Here is a 27,211-nt window from a genome sequence, read left to right as displayed (position 1 = left end):
AATATTTTAAGATACTGACAGTTCATAATTTGTGTTTTCATTAATTTCTTCAATTTGTTTTGCACTTAATAAAATTTGTTATGCCCTTAATGTGCTGATGGTCATAAGGGAGACTAGCCAGCTAAACATATATATATATACACACATGTATATATATAATGTGTGTATGTGTATGTATACCATTATCACTACCTAAAAGTACCTTGCATTAATTCATTCTTAATTCATTTGTTTAGTGATGTTCTTTTCTTATGTGAGGATAGTTTATTATTAACCAATATGATACTTGATGTGACCCAAGTATGTCTTTTTCCTGGGTCTTGAATTGCTTTAAATGTTTCAAGGATTTTAGCCATGTAATTAACTCTACAAAGATCATTTTAAAGACAAATAAAGTTATGGGTTTTATGGGGGGGAAAGGAATTGTTTTCTTCAGTAGATTTTTGTTCTTCCTTTTTCAAGCTGTTGACTCTCTCTTCCTTATTTCTCATATCTTTTTCAAATTTTTCTTCTCTTATTTTAAAATCCTTTTTGATCTCTTCCAAGAATGCTTTTGGGGCTTGGAGATAATTCATATTTTCCTTTAATGTTTCATATGTAGGCATATTGTTGTCCTTTTTTGAGTTTGTGTTTTGAGCTTTTTTGTCACCATAGTATTTTTCTATGCTCAGGCCTTTTTCCTGGTTGTTTTTATATACATTTTTAATAAATTTCATGTCTTTTAAAGTTGAGCTTTGCTCCTGGGGCATAGGGAGTACTGGCCCAACTTTTTGTTTTGGGGGCCAGCACAAGGTGGCTTTCTGCACTGGATTCTCAGGTGCTGGTGACTTATTCAATGAGCTGAAGTGGCTTGGCTAACTTAGATTGTTGTACAAGGGGTGAGGGATTTTCCAGGACTGGCAATTTTCCAGGAAGGGCAATTTGCCATCTGTTCTGGGGCAGGAGATTTCACAGTTGGCATGCTGTGCCACTAGCCTAGTAAACCAAGATTAAGGGTCATCATTTGCTGATCTGTACTTTAGTTAAAAGTCTCCAGATGGCTTGTGTGGACACTATCTGCACTGAACTATACTCCCATTTTACCTAAGTAAGAAATACTTTTCCTGAACTCCTTCTAAGATATCTTAAGCTGGAATACTGTTTCACTCCATCTTTTTATAGGTTCTGTCACTCCAGAATCTTTTCTTTAACATTGTTTCTGAGGCAAAATGGAAAAAAAATACACTGAAGATAACTCCTTTAAAATTAAAATTGGCAACAGCAAGATTATATAATGATCAATTCTGATGGACATGTCTCTTCAACAGCAAAGTGATTCAGAACAGTTCCAATGGTCCTGTGATGAAGAGAGCCATCTGTACCCAGAGGGAGGACTGTGGGAGTTGTGTGTGGATCACAACATAGTGTTTTCACTTTTTTGTTTGATTGCATTTTGTTTTATTTTTTTCTTTTGATCTGATTTTTCTTGTACAGCATGATAAATATGGAAATATGTTTAGAAGAATTGTACATGTTTAACATATATTGGATTACTTGTAATCTATGGGAAAGGAGTGGGGGAAAGTGGAGAAATTTGGAACACAAGGTTTTGCAAGGGTGAAAATCATCTATCCATATGTTTTGAAAATAAAAAGCTTTAATAAAAAAGAAAAAAAATAAAATTGACCAAATGGAAAAGGAGATAAAAAAGCTAACTGAAAAAAATTATTCATTGAAAATGAAAATATTTATAGCAGTTCTTGTTATGGTAGGAAAGAATTGGAAATTGAAGGAAATTCCCCATAAATTGGGGAATTCTGAATAAGTGATGGTACTTGTCATGTAATATTATTATGCTATAAGTAATGATGTGCAAGTTTCTCTTAAAAAATCTGGACTTACATTAATTGATACAAAATGAAGTGAGCAGTACAGGAAAACAAAACATTTTATGTAATAACCCTAATATAATACAATAATAAACTGTGAATTATTTATTTATTCTCAGAAATACAGTGACCCAAGACTTATAATAAGAAAATAATATCTATCTCCAAAGAAAGAATTGATAGAATCTGAATGAAGATTGAACCTTACTTTTTTAAACTTTATTTTTCTTATTGGTTTTGGTCTGTGTTTTCTTTTACAACATGACTAATAGGGAGATATTTTGCATGACTGCACATATCTAATACATTAAATTGTTTGCCTCCTCAAGGAGGAGGGAGGGCAGAGAGAGAGAGAGAAAATTTGGAACTCAAAAAAAATTTTAAATGAATGGTTAAAATTCTTTTACATGTAATTGGGAAAATGTTAAAAAAAAAAAACTAAAAACAAAATATGATACTCAAGCAAAACAAAATCCCATATTATGTCCCAAATTTTTCTAGTTTTACTCAATCCAACATTTCTCTTAGAAAGGTATTTTCTTAGATACCTTTCTAAGGTAGAAAGGTAGGTTTCATCAATGGACTCCTCAAATTGTGGTTAGTCACTGTGTCTATCAGAGTTAAGTAGTTCAAAGTTGCCTGCCTTATAATATTGTTATAAAATAATATTTTCTCCCAGTTCTATACTTCTACATCATCATTTTCCCAGATTTCTCTAAAACTATCCTTAATTCCCATAACACACAGTATCCCATTACATTCATATACATACATACATACACATACATGTATATACACTTCATTTGTTCAGCCATTCCCTAATTGATAAGCATGTCCTTAATTTTTAGTTGTATAATTGCCATTGTTTGTACATAGGAGTCCCATTTCCTCTTTTATCTTTTTTGTTGTTTCATTTCTGGATGAGAAGATAGTCTTCTGGGTGTCTAGATTTATTCTACTTGGCCCTAGAAAGCAGAACCAGAGGCAATGGGTAAAAGCTCTGAAGAAATATATTTTGGCCTACTTTTTAAAAACCCTAATAATTCAATCTATCTAAAAATGAGCTGAATGCATCACTGGATAGTAAAGGTATTTAAGGGGAGGTAGGATGATTATTTGAGATAGGATAGATACATGGAATTCATAATATAGGTAATGGTGATTTCTCAATTCCCTTCCAACTCAAATATTCTGTCATGATACAAGTGACTTCTTGGAACTAATGGACAGAAAAACATGAGCATGTGCTCTCATTTCAGTATATTCAGTCATACCAGGATGAATAATTCAGAGGTTTATAAAATAATGTATTTCCATATCACATATAGTGGATAAAGTATTAGATAAAGTCAAAAACTTTGTTGTTCTTGTTCTTCGATCATGTCCAACTCCTCATGATCTCATTTTGGGGTTTTCTTAACAAAGATACTGGAATGGTCTGCCATTTTCTTCTCCAGCTTATTTTATTGATGAGGAACTGACGGTTAAGAGACTTTCTCGGGGTCACACAGCTAGTGAGTGTCTGAGGCCATATTTGAATTCATCAAGCTGAGTCTTCATGATTCTAAGCCCAGTGCTCTATCCACTTCAAGAGCACCTGAGTTTAAATCTTTCTAATTGTGTTCTTTTACCTACATGACCTTTGGCAAGATAATTCATTTGTAAATTGAAGAGGTTTTGATCTTATGATCTTATAAAGATCTGAAAGGGACCTTAGGAGTTATTAACTCATTTTACATATGAAGAAATTCAGACACGGAAATAAAGTGACTTGACCAAGGTCACAAAGGTCAAAGATGTCAGAGCTGGATTCTGAATTCATGTCCTTTGAGTCCAAAACCAGGACTTATTTCAATAAAAGTCTTTATAAGAGCAGCAAGAACTATAGGAGTATGAGTCAAAAGGACACATTTTGTTCAACACAGAGCTTATCTTTCATAATGCTCTTCCCCAGCTAAATCTTCTCCAGTCCACCATAGGCACATAAAATGGGTTTCATACACATAGACACACATTTTATTTCACATAAACAAATAATTCTTAAGAGAATAAAAAACCATTGTATTAGCCAAGATAACTCAAATTCTTCCAAGCAGGTAAGCACTTTGTCTAGTCCAGGTAGTCAGCTGTTCACATGTCCTCTGCTCTTAAACCTGTAGAAAAGAAATGAGTAACATTGAAATCATTGGAAAATAACTGACAGATATCAGAACCAAAAATCCCCTAAATTGACATTTTTTTAAAGCAATCAAGGTCACACAATTCAAAACAGTTTTCATGTATTTTAGCTGTACGTATATTTAGCCAGAAATGCTGAGTTCTCTTGACAAAGGAAGTGATATAAGTTGATATCATTCCAATAAAAATCTTTATCAAGAAGAAATAAATCACAGTTATTAATAAGTCACATTTATATACGTTAGGATTTACCAAGCAATTTGCAACTCTATGAGGAAATGTAATCTCAAAGACATTAAGTGATTTGTCAGGATACACAAATTGTAAATGTAAAAAAAGAGCTACAATTCTTACCCAGTTCTCTCTTGAACTTTATTTTCTTAAAATTGGAATACTTTTTTTTACAGGTTCATCATTTCAGTATTTTAGTTTATGTTTATTCAAAAACTTTTCAAGTTGCTCCTATATAGGTATACTGCCATCAAAAATTAAAATTTTATATTTCTATATTGAAATATCTAGGAAATGAGCTGGAATTGTCTTATAATTATGTTCACATAACAAGAGAAAAAGTTCAATATTCTAGCTTTATAATCTAGTACATAATTTTTAAGAATTTAGTAACATATCAAAATAATAGGACTTTTTAAAAAATGAATCTGATCCATTTAAAAAAAAAACTATTGAACAAGAGACATTATTCACTTTCCAGGTGTATTGACTTTAAAACATTTTGATATCTTTTATTACTTTTACTGCACCTATATTTCCCAACATATCCTTCTCCCCACCACTTCTACTCCAGAGAACTATGCCTTATAACAAAGGAAATATAAGAGAAAAAGCTTGACAAAACTATATATATAATGTTCTATAATCAGAACCCTCTTTTTTCCCCTCCTCCTTTTTTATACCTCTCTCCACCTGTCTCACTGTCTTCTCTGTGTCTCTGTCCCTATCTCTCTCTTTCTCCCTTTCTTTCTGTCTCTTTATGCTTCCCTTCTTCCTATACACACACACTCTCTCTCTCTCTCTCTCTCTCTCTCTCTCTCTCTCTCTCTCTCTCTCTCTCCCTCTTCCTTCCCCTCCGCCTAACCTGCATTGGAAAAGGATATTTTTTTACTCAGGAGATCCCTATTTTATTAAAGTAACAGACATGATATTTACCTTTTCTCTTGATATCTTTGGTGTTTTAACAATTTCTTTCATTCCCCCATTGTTTCCTCTCTTACATCTTCCCTTTACTGGTAGATAGACCTTGAGGTTAGATTATTGTAAGGAATTCTAGTGGTAAGGAATCTTAAGTGATTAAGTCTCTCCTTTCTTTTATGTAACTTTTTTGCTGAGAACATCAGAACATGCTTGCAGTTATCTGACAGAATTATAGGAAAGCACAAAGAAGTTTAAAGTCCACTCGTCTAGCATATTAATTAATGAATATCCTTTATTGCAGGCCTGTATTTACCCTGGAAACCTGGCCAGTTCCTTGAATAAATACAGTCCTCCTAAAGGAATGAACAAATATTCTACTTGGTGGGCCTCTCATGATGGAGCATCCTATACCTGGGAGGATATTACATCTCAAAAGTCATGTATCAAATAAGAATACATAGCATAGTGCCTTCTTTGTTCTCAGCCTACCAAAACCCCTTATTGGAAAGGGAATTGGAGGATTTGGGTTAGGAAGTCTTATGCAAACTTGCCTGGCAATGGTTCCCATTCCAGATTCTGATGTGGGTGTTTCCTTGGAATGATGATGATGTATGTTGTGTGTTGTTTGTTATAGTGGTTACTGTGTTTGTTAATAATATATTACTTTTGTGGTATGAGTTTCCTCTTCTGTTGTATTTAAATCAAGGTTCTGAGCAGTAATAAACTTGCACCCACTCTCTTTAAAACTGTGCCTTTTGAAATATGAATTCTGAACCTAGATTAATCTTACAACTGTAAGGCTGCCTCAGTACCCTCAGCTGTGGGGATATAGGTTTTATTTGCTTGGTTCACTGGCACAAATATCCTGTAGGGGAACAGAGCTAACCCTATTTGGTTTTTAGTCTCATTTCCTTTAGAAAGGGAAGGGAATAAATATAGAGTATAAAAATGTCCAGGAATTATGCTAAGGCAAGTTCTTGATACTTTACAAATAATAGCTATTTTTGATTCTCACAATAATGCTGGAAGGTTGTTATCCTTATTTTACTGTTGAAGAAACTAGGGCAAATAGAGATTAGGTGAGTTGTCCAAGGTCACACAGCTAGTAAACATATAACTTGAATTTGAACTGGGTCTTCCTAACTCCAGGCTCTGTTTATTTCAAGATCAGCTGCTGTTAGCCCCACATCAGTGACTCATGATGATATACTAGCTGACTCCTCTTTTCCCCTTGTGGCTTGGAAGAATCAGTACCTGACACTTTGGGTAATGTGAAGGAAGGCCAGGGATGTTTGCATTAAATCACTCTTGTCCTGGAGATTCTCTGTTCCAGGGATCAGTCCCTATTCAGGAAGCATCATATTTTTAGTCCATTCAAAGTCTCTTCTACCTTTTTTTCTTGATTTGGCTGGTCAATATCAACATTTGCTTCTTGCAGAATAGAAGGGGCATGATTATTTGTACAGAGTATTTTAGGATGGGGCATCTCTGTTCTAGTCAAGCACTACATAAACTTGTAAATTGGCTTGTGTTATTGTTGTGGATTATTGTTTGTACTTTATTTTCAGAGGACCAGTGATATCACAGGATGATGACCATTCCCTCATGAATTAAATTTAAGCAAGGCAAAATTGAAGAACGTTGTTAGCCTCATTCTCTCCTTCACAGTCATCAAAGTCCAATGGCAAGACAAAAGTCAAGACTACCAGTGTGGCCTTGGATGCAATGGATAACCCTGGCATTTTCGATGTCGACCAAGTTCCAAGCACTTCACTTTGCCTCCTTCAGCTGCCTTCACGACCAAGGGGATGCATTATTCTCATCCACCCATTCGGTCAAATGAATTCTTCACCTTCCTGGAGTGGATACCTTCCTAATGGTTTGAGGTCAGTTACCCTCAATCTGGTTTAGCCCATTTGTGAGAAAATCTACCAGGGTATGGCTGATGTACATGCTGCATCTTCTTGGAGACACAAAGCAGACACCAAATGTGGACAGGCAGTCCTGAAAAGAGCTTAGAAAACCTCACACCAGAAGAGCTAGTTCTGCCTGAACACCCCTACATCCAACTGTTGTGAAAATATGTAAGCTGATAAGGGAGTGGAGCTGAGAGAGTACTCTAAGGATCAGCATTCCCTACTTTATAAGGCATGATACTTTATAAAGAAAGGATTTTATTTTTTTATCAAGTCTAACATTCCATATTCTGTTAATTTGACTGTTATTATATCTGCCCCACAATTTTCTTTTGATGGAGGAAGAGAAAGGGAGGGAATCAAATGGCTGGAGTGGTTTGAAGAAAATGTTTGATTTACCACCTTGTTCATCATTTGAACTAGAAGTCTCTTGAATAGACTTTTAATGTTTTACTTCTTAATATAAGCAATAATTAAGTTGCACCTGAGAGTTGTGAAAGAATTGGCTTGCAGAGGTAAATGTATTTTAAATAGAGAACTTGTAAGTCTTCTATGTGTTTTTTGTTTGGGTACAAACTACCCAAAACTCACCTTCATGTCTTTAATTTTGGATTGTTCTTAGCTTCTTTTGAATGACTGTCTTCCACAAATGATCTTCATATGTAAAAGAAAATTTTAATAATATTTTAAATGGAGGGAAAGAATAGAAAATACTTCTCTACCTACTAGTATCTTACTGAAGAAAATTATTCCTGACTACCTGAGAATAATGGGATGCCTCTGGATACCTCTATGCTTTTGTTGCTTAGATATATGCAGCTAATTGGGTTTCTCTTTATTCACCCATGAAAAATGGTTTACTTCAAGTTTCCTTCAAAAGATGAGAACAGATGCTATCACTTAAGGGTAAATCAAAATTGGATTTATTATATCCATCTCTAATAATAGATCTTAATTTGTGTCCAAAGTTATAATTCAATCTTTTATAACCTTCCTTAGACTTGAATCTTCCTACTATCATCTCTTAATTCTGGAGCATAAAAATTAATCCCGTTTACATCACACTTTCTAGTTAAATTCACTATTATGTATTTTTTAATCTACCTTCTACATAGTTTAATTAGGGCTGAAATTTTAAAACTTCACTTCAATAAAAACCCAGGGAATACAGAAAGGTAGGAAAAGCAAAAAGGAAGAATATTTTTACAGCCATGATTATACATGACTTGCTGTAAATCATGCCTAAGACTCTGAATAACATGCTGCATAGTGTATGGGTGTATTATACCTCTCAGTGACATTTGGAGTAATGATGCTTGACCTGGTCCCATGCCAACTGATCTTCTTCGTTTGGGGCATTTGTATTATCACTGTAAGACCTGTTTTGATAGCTGTTATCTATTAACATCCCATTCCTATCCCAGGGCACTCCTTGTCTCAATGAGTTTAGTTCCTAGTTTAGTACCAAAAGAAACCTTTTGTACTCCCTTAATTCACTATTCCATTCAAAATGACAGCTATCCTAAACCTTTTTTTTAATTCCTCCTGAGGTTTCACAGAGCATTCACTCTCCCACCCTCTAAACTGAGGATTTTGAATCATATTTTTTTCAAAAAAATTTGCCAAGAGCTCTCTCATCATCTTATGTCATTCAGATGTAGTCCCCAACAATTTCTTCCATCCCTATCTTGCATGAGGAGGTAGCTCTTCTTATTTCCCAAACAAATCATTCTACATGCATTCTTGCTCTCATCACATTCCATATACTCCAATAAATTGTCCCTTTTGTCACCCTCTACTGACTAATCTTTGTTCTTTCTATATCTACTGGGAAACCTAATGGAGATGAGCCTTTAGTTAGTTAAATATCATCATATACACAAAGCCTTTTTAGCATGGGAGAATCTGCCAGAGCTTATATTTCAGAGCCTGCTTATGAGAAGTCAGGCAACCACATCAGTTCTGAATGGGAAAGAAAGTTTTGCCACAGAAGTTTACTAAAGGCAAAAATTAGATGGGAATCCAGATGAAAAATACTGAAATGTTTCCTAATTGCCTGTCAATTTATCCTTCACCCAAAATTAAAGAAACAAATCTCAGCTGAGATGTTACCAAAAAATTGTTAAATATATGCAAAGTTTAGTTTTCTATTAGAGTGACTAGTACAAGGAATTTATAAATTACATATGCTAGTAGTATTTAATAAATTTGTAATTAAAAAAGTAAAGTTACTCATCACTTGGTGTGTCCTGAAGTATACATCTACATTTTATTCCATGGCGAAAATATATCATTACAAAGATTATCGCTATTGTGAAAATAACTGCTATGGGGAAGCCAATTGCGATGCCCAAGTTATTAGATCTGTGACCTGAAGATATTGCAAGTAAATCTAAGGGAAAAAATAAAAAATAAAAGCTGACATCAATCATAACGAAAAGTATCTGGCTATGAAACTGGCAAATTTTAAACTATATTGTGATTGACTTAATGTATCATTAATTTGTTTATGTAGCTAAATTGAATATAAATACTGCTATATATTTTACATACAATGTACACATCTATATTAATCTCCTCTAAAGTACTACTCTGATCCATCATTATGGAGTGAAAATAACTTGTATTCTTGACAGGTATGGCAAGAGAGCAATAGCAAGCTGGGAAATCTGCCTATATGGACAAGGAGAAGGATGTCAGATATATAACTAGATGTATTTTCTCCTCGGGGTAAAGAATAGCAGGATTACCACATCACTCATTCTGTAAAATGATGCTACAGATCAAGTTAACATTTTTAGGTTGCCACGTCACATCATTGATTCAAAGTGAGTTTGTAGTCCACAAAATAACAATCACAAATTTCATGGCTCTGCCATCCTGTATTTTTAGAATTATTTTTTAAACCTGTTTACTATATTTATCCCTATTAAATTTTATCTTATTAGATTTATTTTAGTTTGCCAAAATATTTTTGGATCACAATCTTTTTTGCACAGCATGTTAACGATCTGTCCAAACTCTGTGTTATCTGTAACTTGTTAAGTTATGTGTCTGTGGCTTCATCCAAGTCACTAATATAGTTATTGAAGAAAAAGGGGTCAATGACAGATTCTTAAGACACTTTTACTAGAGGTTCCAAGCTGGCATGGTTCTATTTAACAGTATTCTGAGTCTGGCAATTAAATCAATTATGAATTCACATAATTATCATTTATACTATGTGTCTTCCTCTTGTTCAGAATAATATCATGAGATACTATCTCATCAAGGTAGACTCAAACTATTTAATTTAATTAATTCACTTTCAAAAAGGATTAAAGTTCTCTGAATGAATAAAAATTAAAGTTACATAGTTCCCAAGCTAAAGCAATTTTACATTGAAACAGAAGATACACAATGTATACACCTATAAGTACAATACAAATATGGTTAAAGCAGAGGAGAGCTCCAGACAAAATTTTTTAGAAAAATTCAAGGGAGGGGAGAGAAAATAAACTTGGCTACAAGGATCATGGAAGGTTTCAAGGAGGAGATGGCTCCTGAGTTGATCTTTGAATGAAGAGAAGGATTTTGAAGGGTAGAGATGAAAATCAAAAGTACTCCATGTATGGGACATAGCCTATGCATGGATAACTTAGTCATGTTAAATTCAGGAAAGGACTATTAGTCCAGGCATGTAGGTAGCTCAGTTTATAAAGAGAAGGAACTGGAGTCAGGAAGAACTAAGTTCAAATCTGGCCTTAGTCACGTATTAATTGTGAGGCCCTAGACAAATTACTTTATCTCTTTTAGCCTCAATTTTTCCATTCATAATATCAGGATAAAAATATCATTTCCTTCCTTAAGACTTTAATCAGTATAAAGTGAAATGATATTTATAAACTGTTTTGCAAACCTTATATTGTTATGTAAGTGCTAGCTGTTATTCTTTGTTTGTTGTTGTCCAGTTTAACTGAAAGATAGAATATATGAAAGATCTAAATGTCAGGGGAGAGAATTTAAACTTTAACCTATGGGCAACAAGGAGCTATTGAAGATTTTAATATGAATTAGTCAGATTTATGACTGAGGTCTGAAGTTTTGGCAGCTACATGGAAAAGTAGGAGGAGGATACACTGGAGAGGAAGCAAGGAGACAACTTAGAAGTCTATGGCAATAGACATAGGTGGGAGGTGAAAAGGCCTGAACTAAAGTAACAGTAATATATAGCAGACAGAAGAACCTAGATTTGAAATATATTGAGGGATAACACTTATCAACAGAATGGATGGAGTAGGGAAGGAAAAGGAAACAAGGATGATTGAAGTTTTTGAGTCTGAGTTCCTAGGATCATGATGGTATTATCAAACCAAATAGGATATTTGGAAGAAAAGAAAAGTTTTGTAGAAGATACTGATTTTAGTTTTTGACTATAAAATTTGAAGTATTAGCAAGATATCAAAATGGAAATGTCCAAAGGTAAGTTGAATTTGCAAAATTTTAATTCTGTGGATTTGAAAATCATCTTTTTGAAGTTGATAAAAGAACATGGGATGATCAAAGAAGAGAATGTAGAAAAAAGGATCACAGTTTAGGATATTTATGAAATAGAAAAAAGGCAATGAACAAGTGAAGAATAAGAAGAAGTAGTAATCAGGGAGTAAGAGGCAGAGCCAAGATGGTGGAGAGGACACACATTTCTTTCTGATCTTCTCTCACAACCCTCAGACTAATTCACAAATCCAGCCTCTGAATTTAGTTCTGGCTGGCAGAATCCACAATATCCAGAGTATAACAAATTAGGGAGAACTTTCCACCAATGAAGAGGAAACTAGAGCAATAATTAGGAGTTATTTTGCCCAACTTTATGCCAATAAATTTAATAACCTAAGTGAAATGGAGGAATATCTACAAAAATATAGATTGCCCAGATTAAGAGAAGAGGAAATAAATTACTGAAATAGTCCCATTTTAGAAAAAGAAATAGAACAAGCTATTACTCAATTCCCTAAGAAAAAATCCCCAGGACCAGATGGATTTACATATGAATTCTACCAAACATGTAAAGAACAATTAATTCCAATACTATATAAACTATATGAAAAAATAGGGAATGAAGGACTCCTATCAAATTCCTTTTATGACAGAGACATGGTACTAATACCTAAACCAGGTAGGATAAAAACAGAGAAAGTCCAATAAAAAAAAAAACTTAACCATAAAAATTACGTTAGTGATAGGGAAGATCAAGAAAAAGATTTAGAAGAAGGCAATTATAACAAAACAGCTACATGTGAAGTGTCAAAGGAAAAATATATGAATTGGAAACAAGTCCAACAAGAATTCCTAGGATAGAGCAACAAAAAAGATTTTAAAACTCAGAAAAGTAGAGGAAAATAGGAAAAGAAATAAGAATAATTCAAGAAAATTATGAAAAGAAAATCAACAGCTTGACAATAGAGGAACAAAAAAATTAAAGAAAATGCGTAAAAATCAGAATAGAGCAAATGATAAAAAGAATTTAAAAATACATTGAAGAAAAGCACTTATTAAAAAGCAGAATTGGTCAAATATAAGCTAATGACCCCATGACATATCAAAAAGCAATAAAACAAAATCATAAGAATGAAAAAATCTATTAAAATGTGAAATCTCTCATTGGAAAAACTGACTAAGAAAATAGAACAAAGGAAAATTAAGAATTATTGAATTTCCTGAAATTCGTGATCCAAAAAAATAGCCTAAGCATCTTCTTTCGAGAAATTATAAAGGAAAAATATCCTGGTATCCTAGAACCAGAGGGTAAAATAAAAATAGAAATAATCTAACACTTGCTTCCTTAAAGAAGGCCCAAAATGAAAAGTCACAGGAACACTGTAGCCAAATTCCAGTGCTCAAGGGTAAAATTCAGATCAGCAATAAAATGCTGTAAGCAGACCGAAACAATTCAACTATCATGGATCCATAATCAGGAAAACAGAAGATTTAGCAGCTTCCATGTTGAAGGATTAGAAGGGTTAGAACATGACATTCCAGAAGACAAAGGATTACAACCAAGAATAATCTACCCAACAAACCTGAGCATAATCATTCAAGGGAAAAATAGATATTTGATGAGAGAACTTTCAAGTGCTCCTGAAGAAAAGGCCAGAGTAGAATAGAAAATCTGATTTTCAAATACAAAACTCAAGAGAAACATAAAAATATGAAAGAGAAATCCTAAGGGATTCAATAAGCTAACATTTACATTCCTTCATGGAAAGATAATGCTTGTAAGTATTAAAAATTTTAGGGTAGTTAGAAAGAGTATATATAACAGCAAAATAACAATTTGGACATGTAAACTTATTTTGTATTTAATGTATACTTTAATATATTTAACACATACTGGTCATCCGACTGTCTAGGGGAGGGAGTCGGGGGAAGGAGGGGAAAAATTGCAACAAAAGGTTTGGAAATTGTCAATGCTGTAAAATTACCCATGCATATAACTTGTAAATAAAAAAGCTATAATAAAAAAAAAAAAGAAAGTGTACATAGACAGAGGATATGGGTGTGAATTGAATATGATGAGATCATACCTTAAAAAAATAAAATTAAGAGGTGAGAAAGGAATGCACTTAGAGAAGGAAAAATGGATAGGCAGAATGGGAGAAATTATCTGACATGAAAGAAATGCCAAAGAGCTATTACAGTGGAGGGGGAGATGTGAGGTGGCAAGCAATACTTGAAACTTATTCTTATCAAAATTGGCTCAAAAATAGCATATACATTCATTTGGGTTTAGAAATCTAAATTTTCCAATGTGGGTGGAAAGAAAAAAGGGAAGGGTAGATGATAGAAAGGAAGGTGAATTAAGAAAGCAGTGGGTAGAAGTAAAATAGACTTTTGACAAGGGATAGGGGAAAGAGAGAGGGAAGAAGGGAGAGATGGGGAGAGGGAAAGAGAAAGAGAGGGAGAATAGAGAAAGGGAAAAAGAAAAGGAAGGAATCAGGGAGAAAAGAAAGGAAGGAAGGAGGGAGGAAAGGAGAGGAGGAGGAGGAGGAGAAGGAGAAAGAGGAAGAGGAAGAAGAGGAGGAGGAAGAGGAGGAAGCGGAAGAAGAGGAGGAGGAAGAGGAGGAAGAAAAAGAAGAAGAAGAAAAGAAGGAGAGGAGGAGGAGGAGGAGAGGAGGAAGAGCATCTTTAAACAAAAGCTCAAAAATAGATTCTGAAATAGCAAAATCCACAAAAGAATGGGGTGAAATAATTTTCCAGCCCAAGACAAGAAAGTTGGCGGGAAAGATTTGTCACACTGAAATGAGAATAGAATGCAATCAATCCAGTGTGGATCAAGCCAGTGCAAACCAAACTCCAACAAACTAAGATCAGGCATTGGAAGTGACTGAATCATCACTGATGATTCAATGATGCTTCCAGAGTTCTCAGTTCACAATAGTAAGGGAATTAAACAATTGATCAAAAGGAGATTACAAAGGATGGTTTCAGAAAAAACTATGGAGACTTAGTAAACTGATGCAAAGTGAAATAAGTTGAACTGGGAGAACACTGTACACAGTAACAGCAAATGCAAGAAGATCAACGGTGAATGACTTAATTAATCTCAGCAATATAATGATCCAAGACAATTTTAAAGGATTTCTGAAAAATATATCCATTTCCAGAGAAAGAATTGATAGAGTCTGAATAAATTCTCCATGAAAACATAAAATTTTTTACTTTTTTTTCTTGTTTTAATTTTGCTCTATTTTTTTCTTTTACAATATAAATTTTGCATGACTTTACATGTATAACCTATATCATAGTGCTCACCTTCTAAATAAAAAGGATGGGTAAGGAAGAAGAGAATTTGGAAGTCAGTTTTTAAAAATGAATATTCAAAATTGTTTTTTGATGTATTTGGGGAAAAATACTAAGCTAAAAAAAATCTTGAAACTTAAAGGAAATACACACAGAGTAAAAATTAGAGCTGGATCAGAAACTGTTATCCTTCAGCTAAAGCGAAAAAAGCAAAGCAATCCATCATAATCTCAAACAAAACAAAAATATATCTAATTAAATATGATAAGCAGTGAAACTACATCTTACTAAAATTATCCTAGACAAAGAAGTAATATTAATACTAAATAAATATGCAACAAGTGATATGAAATCCAAATTCCTAAAGTAAAAGTTAAATGTTACATGAATAAAAAAACCTTAAAATTTTACTAATGGGAAATCAAAACTTTATTCTCTCAGAACTAGACAAATTTAACAAGAAAATAAACAAGAAAGAATTGAAGGAGATGAATAGAATGTTACAAAAGTTACATATGGAGAAAATTGAATGGGAATAGAAAGTACACCTTTTCCAGCTACGCATGGCACTTTCACAAAAACTGGTCATGGATACCACTGTACACCAAATTGCAGAAAAGCAAAAATATTAAATGCACACTTTTCAAACCATAATGCAAGCAAAATTACATTCGGGAAAGGACACTGGAAATAAAGAATTAAAATTCATTCTAATTAAGAATTCTAATTCTAATTAAAGAGCAAATCATAGAAAAAATAATTTCATTAAAGAGAATGATAACAATGACACCAAAAATCAAAATTTATTGAGATTCAGCCAAAGTAGCACTTAGGGGAAGTTTTAAATGTCTAAGAACTTACATCAATAAAAGAAAAAGAGAAGATCAATCCATTTGGCATGCAACTAAAACAAATTAGAAAAAGAACAAATTAAAAATTCTCAATTATTAATCAAATTTGAATCTAAAAAACCAAAGAAGAAATGAATAAAACTGAAAATAATAAAGTCATTGAGCTAACAAATAGTGGTAGGAACTGGTTTTAGAAATAATAATAATAAAAGAGATAGAACATTAGTTAATTTGACTTTAAAAAGAAAGAAGAAAATCAAATTTTCAATATAAAAAATGAAAAGGGCAAGTTCACCATTAATCAAATTTTCAATATAAAAAATGAAAAGGGCAAGTTCACCATTAATGAATAAGAAATTAAAACAATTAATACGATCTATTTTGACCAATTGCATGCCAAAAAAATCTGAAAATCCAAATGAAGTGGATGAATATTTATAAAAACATAAATTGCCCATATTTTTAAAAAAAGGAAATGGAATATTTAAATAGCCCTATTTAGAAAAAAATTGAGCAAGTCATCAATAAACTCCCAAAGAAAAATGTGCCCAGGACCACATAGATTCACAAGTGAATTTTACCAAACATTTACAAAACAATTTCAATACCATATAAACTTTTTGAAAAAAATAAATGAAATCCCACCAGTTTTCTTTCCTGATACAAATATAGTGCTTATGCCTAAACCAGGAAAAAGTAAAACAAAGGAAAATAAAAAACTATAGACTAATTTCCCTAATGAATATTTATACAAAAAAATTAAATAAAATACTAGCAAGAAGATTACAGAAATATATCACAAGGGCCATACACTATGACCAAGTGGAATTTATAGAAGGAATAGAGAGCAAACTTAATATTAGAAAAGCTATGAGCACAATTGACAGTATAAATAACAAAATCAACAAAAATCATATTATTATCTTAATAGATGCTTCAAAAGCTTTTGACAAAATGTAACACTTATTCCTATTAAAAAATACCAAAAAGCAAAGCAATAAATGGAGTTTTTCTTAAAAGATAAGTGGTATCTATGTAAAAAAACCAAACCTTCAATAAGTACTATCTATAATGGGGATAAGCTTGAAGTTTTCTCAGTGATATCAAGTTGAAGCAAACACACCCATTATCATCACTTTGTGTCACCAATATTATTTAATTTTGTCTATTACAATAAGAAAAGAAAAAGAACCTTAAGGAATTAGACTGGACGAAAAGCAAATAGAATTGTCACCTTTGGCAAATTACATAATGATATACTTAGATAACCTTAAAGAAACATTTAAAAAAAAAAAAGAAACTAGCAAAAATAAACACTTTAGCAAAATTGCAGGATATAAAATAAATTCCCACAGATCAATATTTTTGCATACTAACAACAAAGTATAGCAGAAAAGAGATTTTTAAAAAGAAATTCCATTTAAAATAAGTGCAGACAATTTTAAATGCTTGGAAATCTATCTGCAAAACAAACTCAGGAATCATATGAATGGAATTACAAAGTACTTTTCACAAAGTCAGATGTAAATAATTGGAGAGATGTTAATTGTTCACAGGCATTGTCAAGTCAATGTAATAAAAATGACAATTCTATCTAAATGAATTTACTTATGTATTCCATATCAAACTACCAAAAGTCATTTTATACAACTTGAAAAAATTACTAACTAAACTCACATGGAAGGACAAAATGTCAATAATATTAAATAAGTCAACGAAAAAAACCATAAAAAGTGGTCTAGCAGTACCTGATTTCAAACTATATTATAAAGTGGTAATGCTCAAAAGAAACTGGTACTGGTTAAGAAATTGATATATCAATGAAATAGATTAGGTATACAATATACATTAGTAAATGACCATAATCTAATATTTGACAAACCCAGAGATCCAAAAAACTTTGGGGAAAAGAACTCACTGTTTGACAAAAATTGCTGGGGAAACTGGAAAGCTGAGAAGAAATTAGATATAGACCAACATTTCACACCATATACCAAGATAAAATCAAAATGGATACATGATTTAAATATAAAGGGTAATATCATAAGCAAATTAGAGGAGCATGGAATATTAACTGCGAGATCTATGAAGAAGAATCAGATTTTTGATAAACAAGAAATAGAAAGCATTACAAGATGTAAAATGAATAATTCTGATTATATTAAATTTAAAAGGTTTTGCACATAAATGCTGACAAGATTAGAGGGAAAGCAGGAAACTGGTGAGAGTAAATTAATCAGAACTCTGTAATCACATGAAAAATTCTCTATATAACTATTGATTAGAGAAATGCAAATTAACACAACTATGTATTACCACTTCAAGCCTATCAGATTGACTGATATGACAGAAAAGGCCATAAGAAATTTTGGTAAGGATGCAGGAAAATTGGGATATCCATGTTTGGTGGTATTGTGAGCTAATTTGGAACTATGCCCAAAGAACTATAAAAGTATGTATCCTCTTTGACCCAGAAATATCACTGTAGGTCTGCATCTCAAAGATATCAAAGAAAAAAGAAAGGGATCTATATGTACAAAAATATAGCAGTTCTTGATGGGGCAGCAAAGCAATGGAAATTGAGGAAATGCCCATCAATTGCAGAGTGACCAAACAAGTTATGGTACATGATTTTGATGGAATATTATTTTACTACAAGAAATGACAAAGTCAAATGCATTAAGAAAAAATTTGGGAAGACATATGCAGTGATGAAAAGTGAAGTGAACAATACTAGAAGCACATCGTACACAGTAACAGCAATATTGTATAATGATTAACTCTGAATATATAAATTATTCTCAGCAATACATTGATCCATGACAAATATCAAAGGATTTATGAGGAAAAATGCTATTCATATCCAGAGAAAGAACTGATGGAATCTGAATGCAGTTCAAAGGATACTTTTTGTTTTACAATTTTTTTTTCTTTTTGGCCCGCATTTTCTTTTTTTCTTTTTTATTTATTTATTTATTTTTATTATAGTAACTTTTTAATGACAGAATCCATGCCAGGGTAATTTTTTTTACAACATTATCCCTTGCACTCACTTCTGTTCCGATTTTCCCCTTTCTCCCTCCACCCCCTCCCCTAGATGGCAAGCAGTCCTATATATGCTGAATATGTCCTAGTATGTCATAGATACAATGTATGTGTGCAGATCCAAACAGTTTTCTTGTTGCACAGAGAGAATTGGATTCAGAACATACAAATAACCCGGGAAGAAAAACAAAAATGCAAATAGTTTACATTCATTTCCCAGTGTTTTTTCTTTGGGTGTAGCTGCTTCTGTCCATCATTGATCAATTGAAACTGAATTAGGTCTCTTTGTCAAAGAAATCCACTTCCATCAGATTACATCTTCATACAGTATCGTTGTTGATGTATATAATGATCTCTTGGTTCTGCTCATTTCCACTTAGCATCAGTTCATGTAATTCTCTCCAAGTCTCTTTGTATTCATCCTGCTGGTCATTTCTTACAGAACAATAATATTCCATAACATTCATATACCACAGTTTACCCAACCATTCTCCAACTGATGGGCATCCACTGGAGTTTCCAGCTTCTAGCCACTACAAACAGGGCTGCCACAAACATTTTGGCACATATTGGTCCCTTTCCCTTCTTTATTATCTCCTTGGGGTATAAGCCCAGTAGAAACACTGCTGGATCAAAGGGTATGCACAGTTTGATAACTTTTTGGGCATAATTCCAGATTGCTCTCCAGAATGGTTGGATTCATTCACAACTCCACCAGCAACGTATCAGTGTCCTCCAACAATCATCATTATTTTTTCCTGTCATCTTAGCCAATCTGACAGGTGTATAGTGGCATCTTAGAGTTGTCTTAATTTGCATTTCTCTGATTAATAATGATTTGGAACACTCTTTCATAGGAGTGGTAATAATTTCAATTTCATCATCTGAAAAGTGTTCATATCCTTTGACCATTTATCAATTGGAGAATGACTTGGTTTCTTATAAATTAGAGTCAGTTCTCTATATATTTTGGAAATGAGGCCTTTTTCAGAACCTTTAACTGTAAAGATGTTTTCCTAGTTTGTTGCTTCCCTTCTAATCTTGTTTACATTAGTTTTGTTTCTACAGAAGCTTTTTAATTTGATGTAATCAAAATTTTCTATTTTGTGATCAATAATGGTCTCTAGTTCATCTTTGGTCACAAATTTCTTCCTCCTCCACAAGTCTGAGAGATAAACTATCCTATGTTCCTCCAATTATACTCTCATTCTTTATGTCTAAATCATGGACCCATTTTGATTTTATCTTGGTATATGGTGTTAAGTGTGGGTCCAGGCCTAATTTCTGCCATACTAATTTCCAGTTATCCCAGCAGTTTTTGTCAAATAATGAATTCTTATCCCAAAAGTTAGGATCTTTGGGTTTGTCAAACACTAAATTGCTATGGTTGACTATTCTGTCTTGTGAACCTAACCTGTTCCACTGATCAACTAATCTATTTCTTAGCCAATACCAAATGGTTTTGGTGACTGCTGCTTTATAATATAGTTTTAGATCAGGTACAACTAGGCCACCTTCATTTGATTTTTTTTTCATTAATTCTTTTGAGATTCTTGACCTTTTATTATTCCATATGAATTTTGTTGTTATTTTTTCTAGATCATTAAAATATTTTCTTGGAAGTCTGATTGGTATAGCACTAAATAAATAGATTAGTTTAGGGAGATTGTCATCTTTATTATATTTGCTCGACCCAGGAGCACTTAATATTTTTCCAATTGTTTAAGTCTGACTTTATTTGTGTGGAAAGTTTTTTATAATTTTGCTCATATAATTCCTGACTTTCCTTTGGTAGATAGATTCCCAAATATTTTATGCTGTCAACAGTTATTCTGAATGGAATTTCTCTTCGTATCTCTTGCTGTTGGATTTTGTTGGTGATGTATAAAAATGCTGAGGATTTATGGGGATTTATTTTATAACCTGCAACTTTGCTAAAGTTATGGATTATTTCTAATAACTTTTTAGTAGAATCTCTGGGGTTCTCTAAGTATACCATCATATCATCTGCAAAGAGTGATAGTTTGGTTTCCTCACTGCCTATTCTGATTCTTTTAATCTCTTTCTTCACTCTTATTGCCGAGGCTAGTGTTTCTAATACAATATTGAATAATAATGGTGACAGTGGGCAACCTTGCTTCACTCCAGATCTTACTGGGAAAGATTCCAGTTTTTCCCCATTTCGCCCTGCATTTTCTTTTGCAACATGGCTAATATGGAAATATGTTTTGCAAGACTGCACATGTATAATCTATATCAAATTGCTGGCCTTTTCAAGGAGAGAAACAGGGATTGAAATTGGAACTCAAAAATTTTTTTAAAGGAATGGTAAAGCATTTTTACAAATAATTGAAAAAAAATGAAATGGAGAGTGTAATGGGCTGAGGTTTGAGTTGATGCACTGAGGTCCAAGTACATGAGGCTAAATAGTAATTGGGCTATACTCTATTAATATACATGATTGGATAAAGAATGGTCCCTGCCCACTCTCCGTGCAAGTCCTGATGTGTTGTATAGGAAATGACGATTTTGGTGGGTAGAGGCAGAGAGAGGGACAGGAAGAGAAGCTGGGAGAGATTGGGCCTGGGTTCGAGACTCTGAGCTGCTGGTTGTGTGGCTGCTGGTCGAGCTAGCTTCTTGACTCAGCTGCACACATTGCTATCGCCGATTCTCTTCCATCTCCAATCTTTCTTCACTGAGAATAAAGACTGACGATTTTCCCCTAACCTGAATTCCTGACTCGTGCTGATTTTAAAATACGCGATCTTCACAGAGAGAGAGAGCAGCAAATAGTATACACACACACACACACACATACACACATATACACAAACACACAAAAAAAAAACAAACCTATTAAAGCTTGAATCAAGGTCAAGACCAGGTTAAAATATAACAAAAAACAAGCCTGCATATTTAGTGTCCTTTATTCACTAGATTGGTTTTTAATACTATCAATAAATGCCAAACGTAGATCAAATAAGTGGGTACTTTTTCTACTTCTATATCTTAATACCCCAGAGCAGAATGGGTTGCCAATTAGATAATCTTCAAGGAAAAAAAACACATAATATTTTTAAAACATATAAATTTTAAAAATCCAAATTAGAGCAATTCTTAAATTCAACTTTATGCCCATTAAATTGATAATAGCAAAAATCATTACTAGGATGCCTTTGATTTAAAAACAATACTATTGTACTATCATAGGGTTGTGAATGGGTCCAAACTTTATGGAAAGGAATATTGAATTACATAATAAGTATTATTAGCCAATAAGTATTTTTAAGAATCTCATTTGGTGACAAAGAAATTGAATTTTTATTCTCTATAATACTCACCAGATTTTGAATGGATTCCACTGTCAATACTTCCTCCTAGTCCAGTGGTTGGAATGGTGCAGTTTGGAGGGAGCCACCCATCTTCACAGTGACAGTGTTTTAGATTATTGCAAACCTGAAACCAAGTGGAAATGTGATGGTGATGCTGGAATTTTCATGAAAAGTATGTCATCTATTATCTATATTTTTAAAAGAGAATTTTATATAAGAAACATTTAGAAACATGAAATATCCTCATTAATAACACTATTATAATAACAAGAAGGCTAAATATAATTCTCATGCATGCATAATTTACAAAATACCTCCAAGCCACTTCCACTTACCCCATGGCCCATGCATTTTTTAAGATGACAATCAAATCCCAGGTCAATAAGGTCTACACATTGCCGGTTCAAACAAACCTAAAAATTAAGTTAAATAAGAAATACATTCAAAGTAATTCTCTGAAAGAAGCTTTTACAATTTAAAGGTTGTTTGGATATTTAAATGCTTATGTGATTGAAAAAAAACAGTAAAGGGCATAAAAGTAGCATAAGAACTTCAAAATAAGCAGAGGAGACGGTACCATTATTTCAGGTAAAAAAGAGTTAGTCTCTTGTGAGGCTGATACTTGTGGTTAATAATTATTGTAAGGTAAAATGATGATAATAATAACCATCATTTTTTCTATCACTTTAAGATTTTCAAAATGCTTTACATATATGAGTGTTGATGTCAAATATGGCTGATCCTCTTAACAACTTTGGGAGCTATGTGCTATCATTATGGTCTTCATTTTATAGATTGTGGAGGGCTGAAATTCTTGAGTCGTTGCACTAAGTAAGGTCGGTTCAAGTACTTAGGGCTAACTACCGATTGGACAATACTCTATGGGCATGTGCTTGGGGAATGGCCCTTCCCACTATCTTGTGCTGGCTCAATGATTGGTGTATACAGAGAATTGTAAGAGGAACTAGGAAGTGGAGTAAAACGAGCCTTGGTGGTGGATGAGGAAGAAGGAGGCTGCAGAGATTCTGCTTCCATCCTGTTCACTTCTACCCCTAAAGACCAAGAATAAAGACTAAGGACTTTTGCTTATCCTGACTCCAGCCGATTCTAAGGTATACAGGGTGTTAGCTCGGTCATCACAATAGATGAAGAAGTTGAGTCAGAGAAACAATGCAGGGAAACCAGTAAAAGGCTAATCCAATAGTCAAGGTAAAAGGTGATGAAAGGAAGTGACTTTTGAAAGGAGAGAAGGCAACATATGAGAGATATTGTAAGATACTAATGATAATATCTGACCACAAATTGGATATATTGGACAAACAGAAAGTGAGAAGTTGAAAATAAGGAAAAGCTTAATGAAGAAAATGATCCTTTGCCTACATCTTAAAGGAAAAGTAGAATTCTGAGAACAGAAGCAAGGAGGAAATGCATTCCAGGCATAGAATAATCAGTGCAAAGGCATAGAAAGGGAAGATGGAGTGACATGTGTAAGAAACAGAAAGAAGGCCAATTTGGCTCCACAATGAGAAGGGGGAAGTAATGTCCAGTGAGCCCATAAAGATGGATTTAGCCCAATCCTTTTTAAAAAATAAAAAGTTTATATTTTATTCTAGAGACAACAGAAAGCCACTGGAGTTGATTGAGTGTGAGAATTACATGGTCAATCTATGTTTAAGGGAAATTACTTTAGCAGCAGTATATAAGACAGACTGGAGTCAGGAAATCTATTTTAACTATATAGTTGGGAAAACTATTTAAATCTATTAAAACTATTTAAACTCTATTTTAACTAATTAAAAAGAGCAAGACAATGAAATCTAAATTGCCTGCCATGCATCCTGATTTATGTTGAAAAAATTATAAAACATATTATTAAGAGATGGTTAATGATAATTTAGCAAATGTGTAGACAGTACAAATCTAGGTAAGATATTTAATGTGTTATGAAACTGAGTCAAAAAACAAAGAAATCTAGACAATTAATTTGATCATGGACATAGTACCCTGAATAAATGGCTTTCTATACTCTGTCCTCATCAGATGATATTTGGATGCAACACACTGAGGAAAAGTCATTGATAAACTAGAAAATAAATAGAAGAGAGTAACCAAAATGATCAAGGGCCTCAAAAAGATGTCACATAGAGTTGGTAAAAAGAATTGGGGATGTTTAAGCTACAAGAGGGAAGACTTATGAAGACATCACAAAATCAAAGAACCTAAGAGCTGAAAATATCCTCAGAGCCAATGATGAAGGAAAAAGGAATAACAAAATTTTCTTAAAGATAGTTTCATAGATGAAGGCTGTTCAAAGAAAAATACAAAATAAAATGAAGAAACTTATACTTGAGGATACAAAGAAAAGACAAAGCAATTCCCATTTAGAATTCTCAACTTTCCTATGACTTCATTAAGAAAACAAAGAAAAGGTATATACGTGAAAAGTCCATTATGTGGACAGAGAGGAGGATGTTAAAGAAATCATATTTATATGTAAAACTTATGAAAGGAGATTATATCTTGGAAGATCCAAGTAAGAGAAAAATCTATTAGTTCCTTTTATTCCGTTTTCAAACTTGTCCACTTCTATTCTTAAAAAAAAAAAAAAAACCTTCATTAGACCTTATCAGATCCTGAACTTAGCAGTCCATATCTCCTTTTTTTTTCTCAAACTACTAGAAAAAAGGGATCATACTCTCTATTTCCACTTTCTCTTCATTAACTCACCTCTCAACCCTTTACAATTTGAGTTCCAATTTCATCATCCAATTGAAACTTTTCTTTCAGAATACCAATAACTTCTTAATCATTAATTCTTATGGTCTCTTCTCAGTCCTTATCTTTATTGCCTCCACAACATTTGACACTGTGGACTGCCATCTCCTTCTAGATATTTTTTTCTGGATTTTTGTGTCATATATTTCCTGTCTTTGATTCTTTGTACAATTACTACATAGCGTCCTTTGCTGGACCATCATTCATATCACATTACCTCTCTGCAGGTGTCTCACAAGTATCTATCCTAGGGCTTCTTTTTTCTACACTGTCTTACTTAGTGAATGCTTCATATGAATTTAATTATCCTTTCCATGAAGATGACTCTGAGATCTAAAAGTTCAGTCAATTTTTCTCCTGAGTTCTAGTCCCAAATCCCCAAATGTCAGGCATTTAACACTGGTATCTGAAAGAAATCTAAAAGCCAGCTCCTATTGCTTCGTATATGTAAGTAAACACTTGATGAATGATTTTTTTTTCATTCATTCATATATACACTTATACCCAGGGCAGAATTAGTTTTCTGCTATCTATGTACATCAGTAGACCTTACATTATTTTTTATGGATCTGATGATGTTTAGAATAGTAGAATAACAAAGTTTAGAATAGCAGAAAAAAATTTCAAATTGTCTTGAAAGTCAAACTCACTTTTTAAGATATAAAAATAAATTGCTGTTACCTTTTTATAACCACAAACAATTCCATTGCGTACCCACATGGGGTCCTTAGTATCATCATCTGTTGGGAAGTCTAAGGTGATGCAGAGATGATCATCTGCATTAACATAAATAACAGTTGCTTGTGTATTAAAAAATGGTCTTGGATTTGTATATTCACACATTACTTTTGCACAGAGGAGATTCCTATAAATGTATCAAGAGAAGAAAATTATTATTATCCATTTAGCACTTGACAATATTTTAGCTTTGTGAGAACTAAAATACTCTTTAAAGTTCTGTACTAAAAGATTAATTCTTTAAAAAGGATTAATCCAAATGGAAGAGCACTCCAAAAAAAAAAAAGCTTAAATTATATAACTAAAAATGAAGAAGAATTTACTGAATAATCCCATGTTAGGTCATCCTTGAGAATTTCCTAAGAGTAGGGTAAAACCTTGAATGGATTGATATCCATATCTCTGATTGTTTGATTTGGAGAATTTTTTCATATAGTTTACATTCGTTTATAATTTTTCTGAAAAGTCTTTGTTGATGATATCCATTGATGATGATTTATTAGGTAATGGCTTTTAGTCACAACTATTTGTTAGCTTTATTATCCTTAACATCAAATCCTTACCAAAGATTGTAGATAAAATTTATTTTCCTAGCCAACAATTTCCCTTTTTATTCTAGTTATGTTAATTTTGTTAATGAAAAAGTGTTTTAATTTCTTGTAATAAAAATGTCTTTTATTCTTTATAATTATTTTTATTTCTTGTTTGGCTAAGAATTTACTCCATATTTATAACCATGAAAGTATGTTTCTCTTCAGATTTTTGTATGATATGATCTTTAACATTCAGTCATATGGGCATTATAAATTTATTGTGGAAAATGACATAAAATGTGGGTATAAATAGCAGTTCTTCTAAAATAGGTTGATTTGTGTTATTAACTTTATCAATTTGTTGAGTTTAATTATTACTGTTTTTTTCTTATTTAGTCTGTTTTAATCTATTAAGATTTCTGTTTTTAACTAATACCAAGTTGTTTTAATGATTGATATTTTACAACATAAATTCAAGCCTGGAAGTATTGTTTGTCCTTGCTTCTAATGTTTCATTATTGTTTCCTTTGTTATTCAAGATATTTTGTTTTCTCAAATGCATTTTTGTCCTTACTAGGTCTACTTGTTGTCAAGTGCTCTCCCTCACCAAAGCTATTCCCTTCTTTTTTTATTATCAAGAGATACTTTGTTTTCCAGAGTTAAAGACAAACAAGCAAGCTGTGTCCTAAACTTGGAATAACAATGGTCCTTTGCCCTGACCTCCTAAAGGGATTTTGCTACAGAAGTGGCTCAAACCATTACTAGGTTTTCCCTGAATTGTGCAAGCACCTGCAGGAGCCACATTCCAGCAATGAAACCCTGTGGTGAATAGACTTCCTGTCATTAGACAAACTCGTGTTCCTGTCATTACCTCACTGCTGGATACTTTCCCTTGCCACCTCTATGTATATTAAGATTTAGCCTCACTGCTGTGGGTCTCCTTGGTCCTAGACCAGATGCCACACACATATTTAGCTTTCCCTTTTTCAAGGGAATAAAGAAAACATTCTGTCACAACCTCTTTGAGCTCTTTGACAGTTTTTT

The 27,211-nt window shown here is 32.9% G+C and overlaps 1 protein-coding gene across 3 annotated transcripts in view; it reads right to left on the bottom strand.

The window, feature by feature from the left end:
* Nucleotides 1-3,703: 3,703 nt before the first annotated feature.
* ADAM2 (ADAM metallopeptidase domain 2) overlaps nt 3,704-27,211 on the bottom strand; it is a 102,904-nt gene continuing 79,396 nt past the window's right edge. The window contains exons 16-21 of one of the 3 annotated variants that reach the window (XM_031950737.1): nt 25,578-25,761; nt 22,457-22,534; nt 22,131-22,245; nt 9,347-9,506; nt 7,706-7,768; nt 3,705-4,021 (exon numbers count right to left, since the gene is read on the bottom strand). In XM_031950737.1, coding sequence (XP_031806597.1) covers nt 7,708-7,768; nt 9,347-9,506; nt 22,131-22,245; nt 22,457-22,534; nt 25,578-25,761 — 598 coding nt within the window. In that variant the 3' untranslated portion in view covers nt 3,705-4,021; nt 7,706-7,707. Of the gene's footprint in view, nt 4,022-7,705; nt 7,769-9,346; nt 9,507-22,130; nt 22,246-22,456; nt 22,535-25,577; nt 25,762-27,211 lie in introns of all 3 variants that reach the window. The other 2 variants (XM_031950738.1, XM_031950739.1) reach the window with 2 other exon arrangements.

This window comes from Sarcophilus harrisii, chromosome 2 (assembly GCF_902635505.1).
Source record: "Sarcophilus harrisii chromosome 2, mSarHar1.11, whole genome shotgun sequence".
Classification (NCBI taxonomy): domain Eukaryota; kingdom Metazoa; phylum Chordata; class Mammalia; order Dasyuromorphia; family Dasyuridae; genus Sarcophilus; species Sarcophilus harrisii.
The sequence above is the reverse complement of the archived record's forward strand: the minus strand, read 5'-3'. Positions and strand labels throughout refer to the sequence as shown.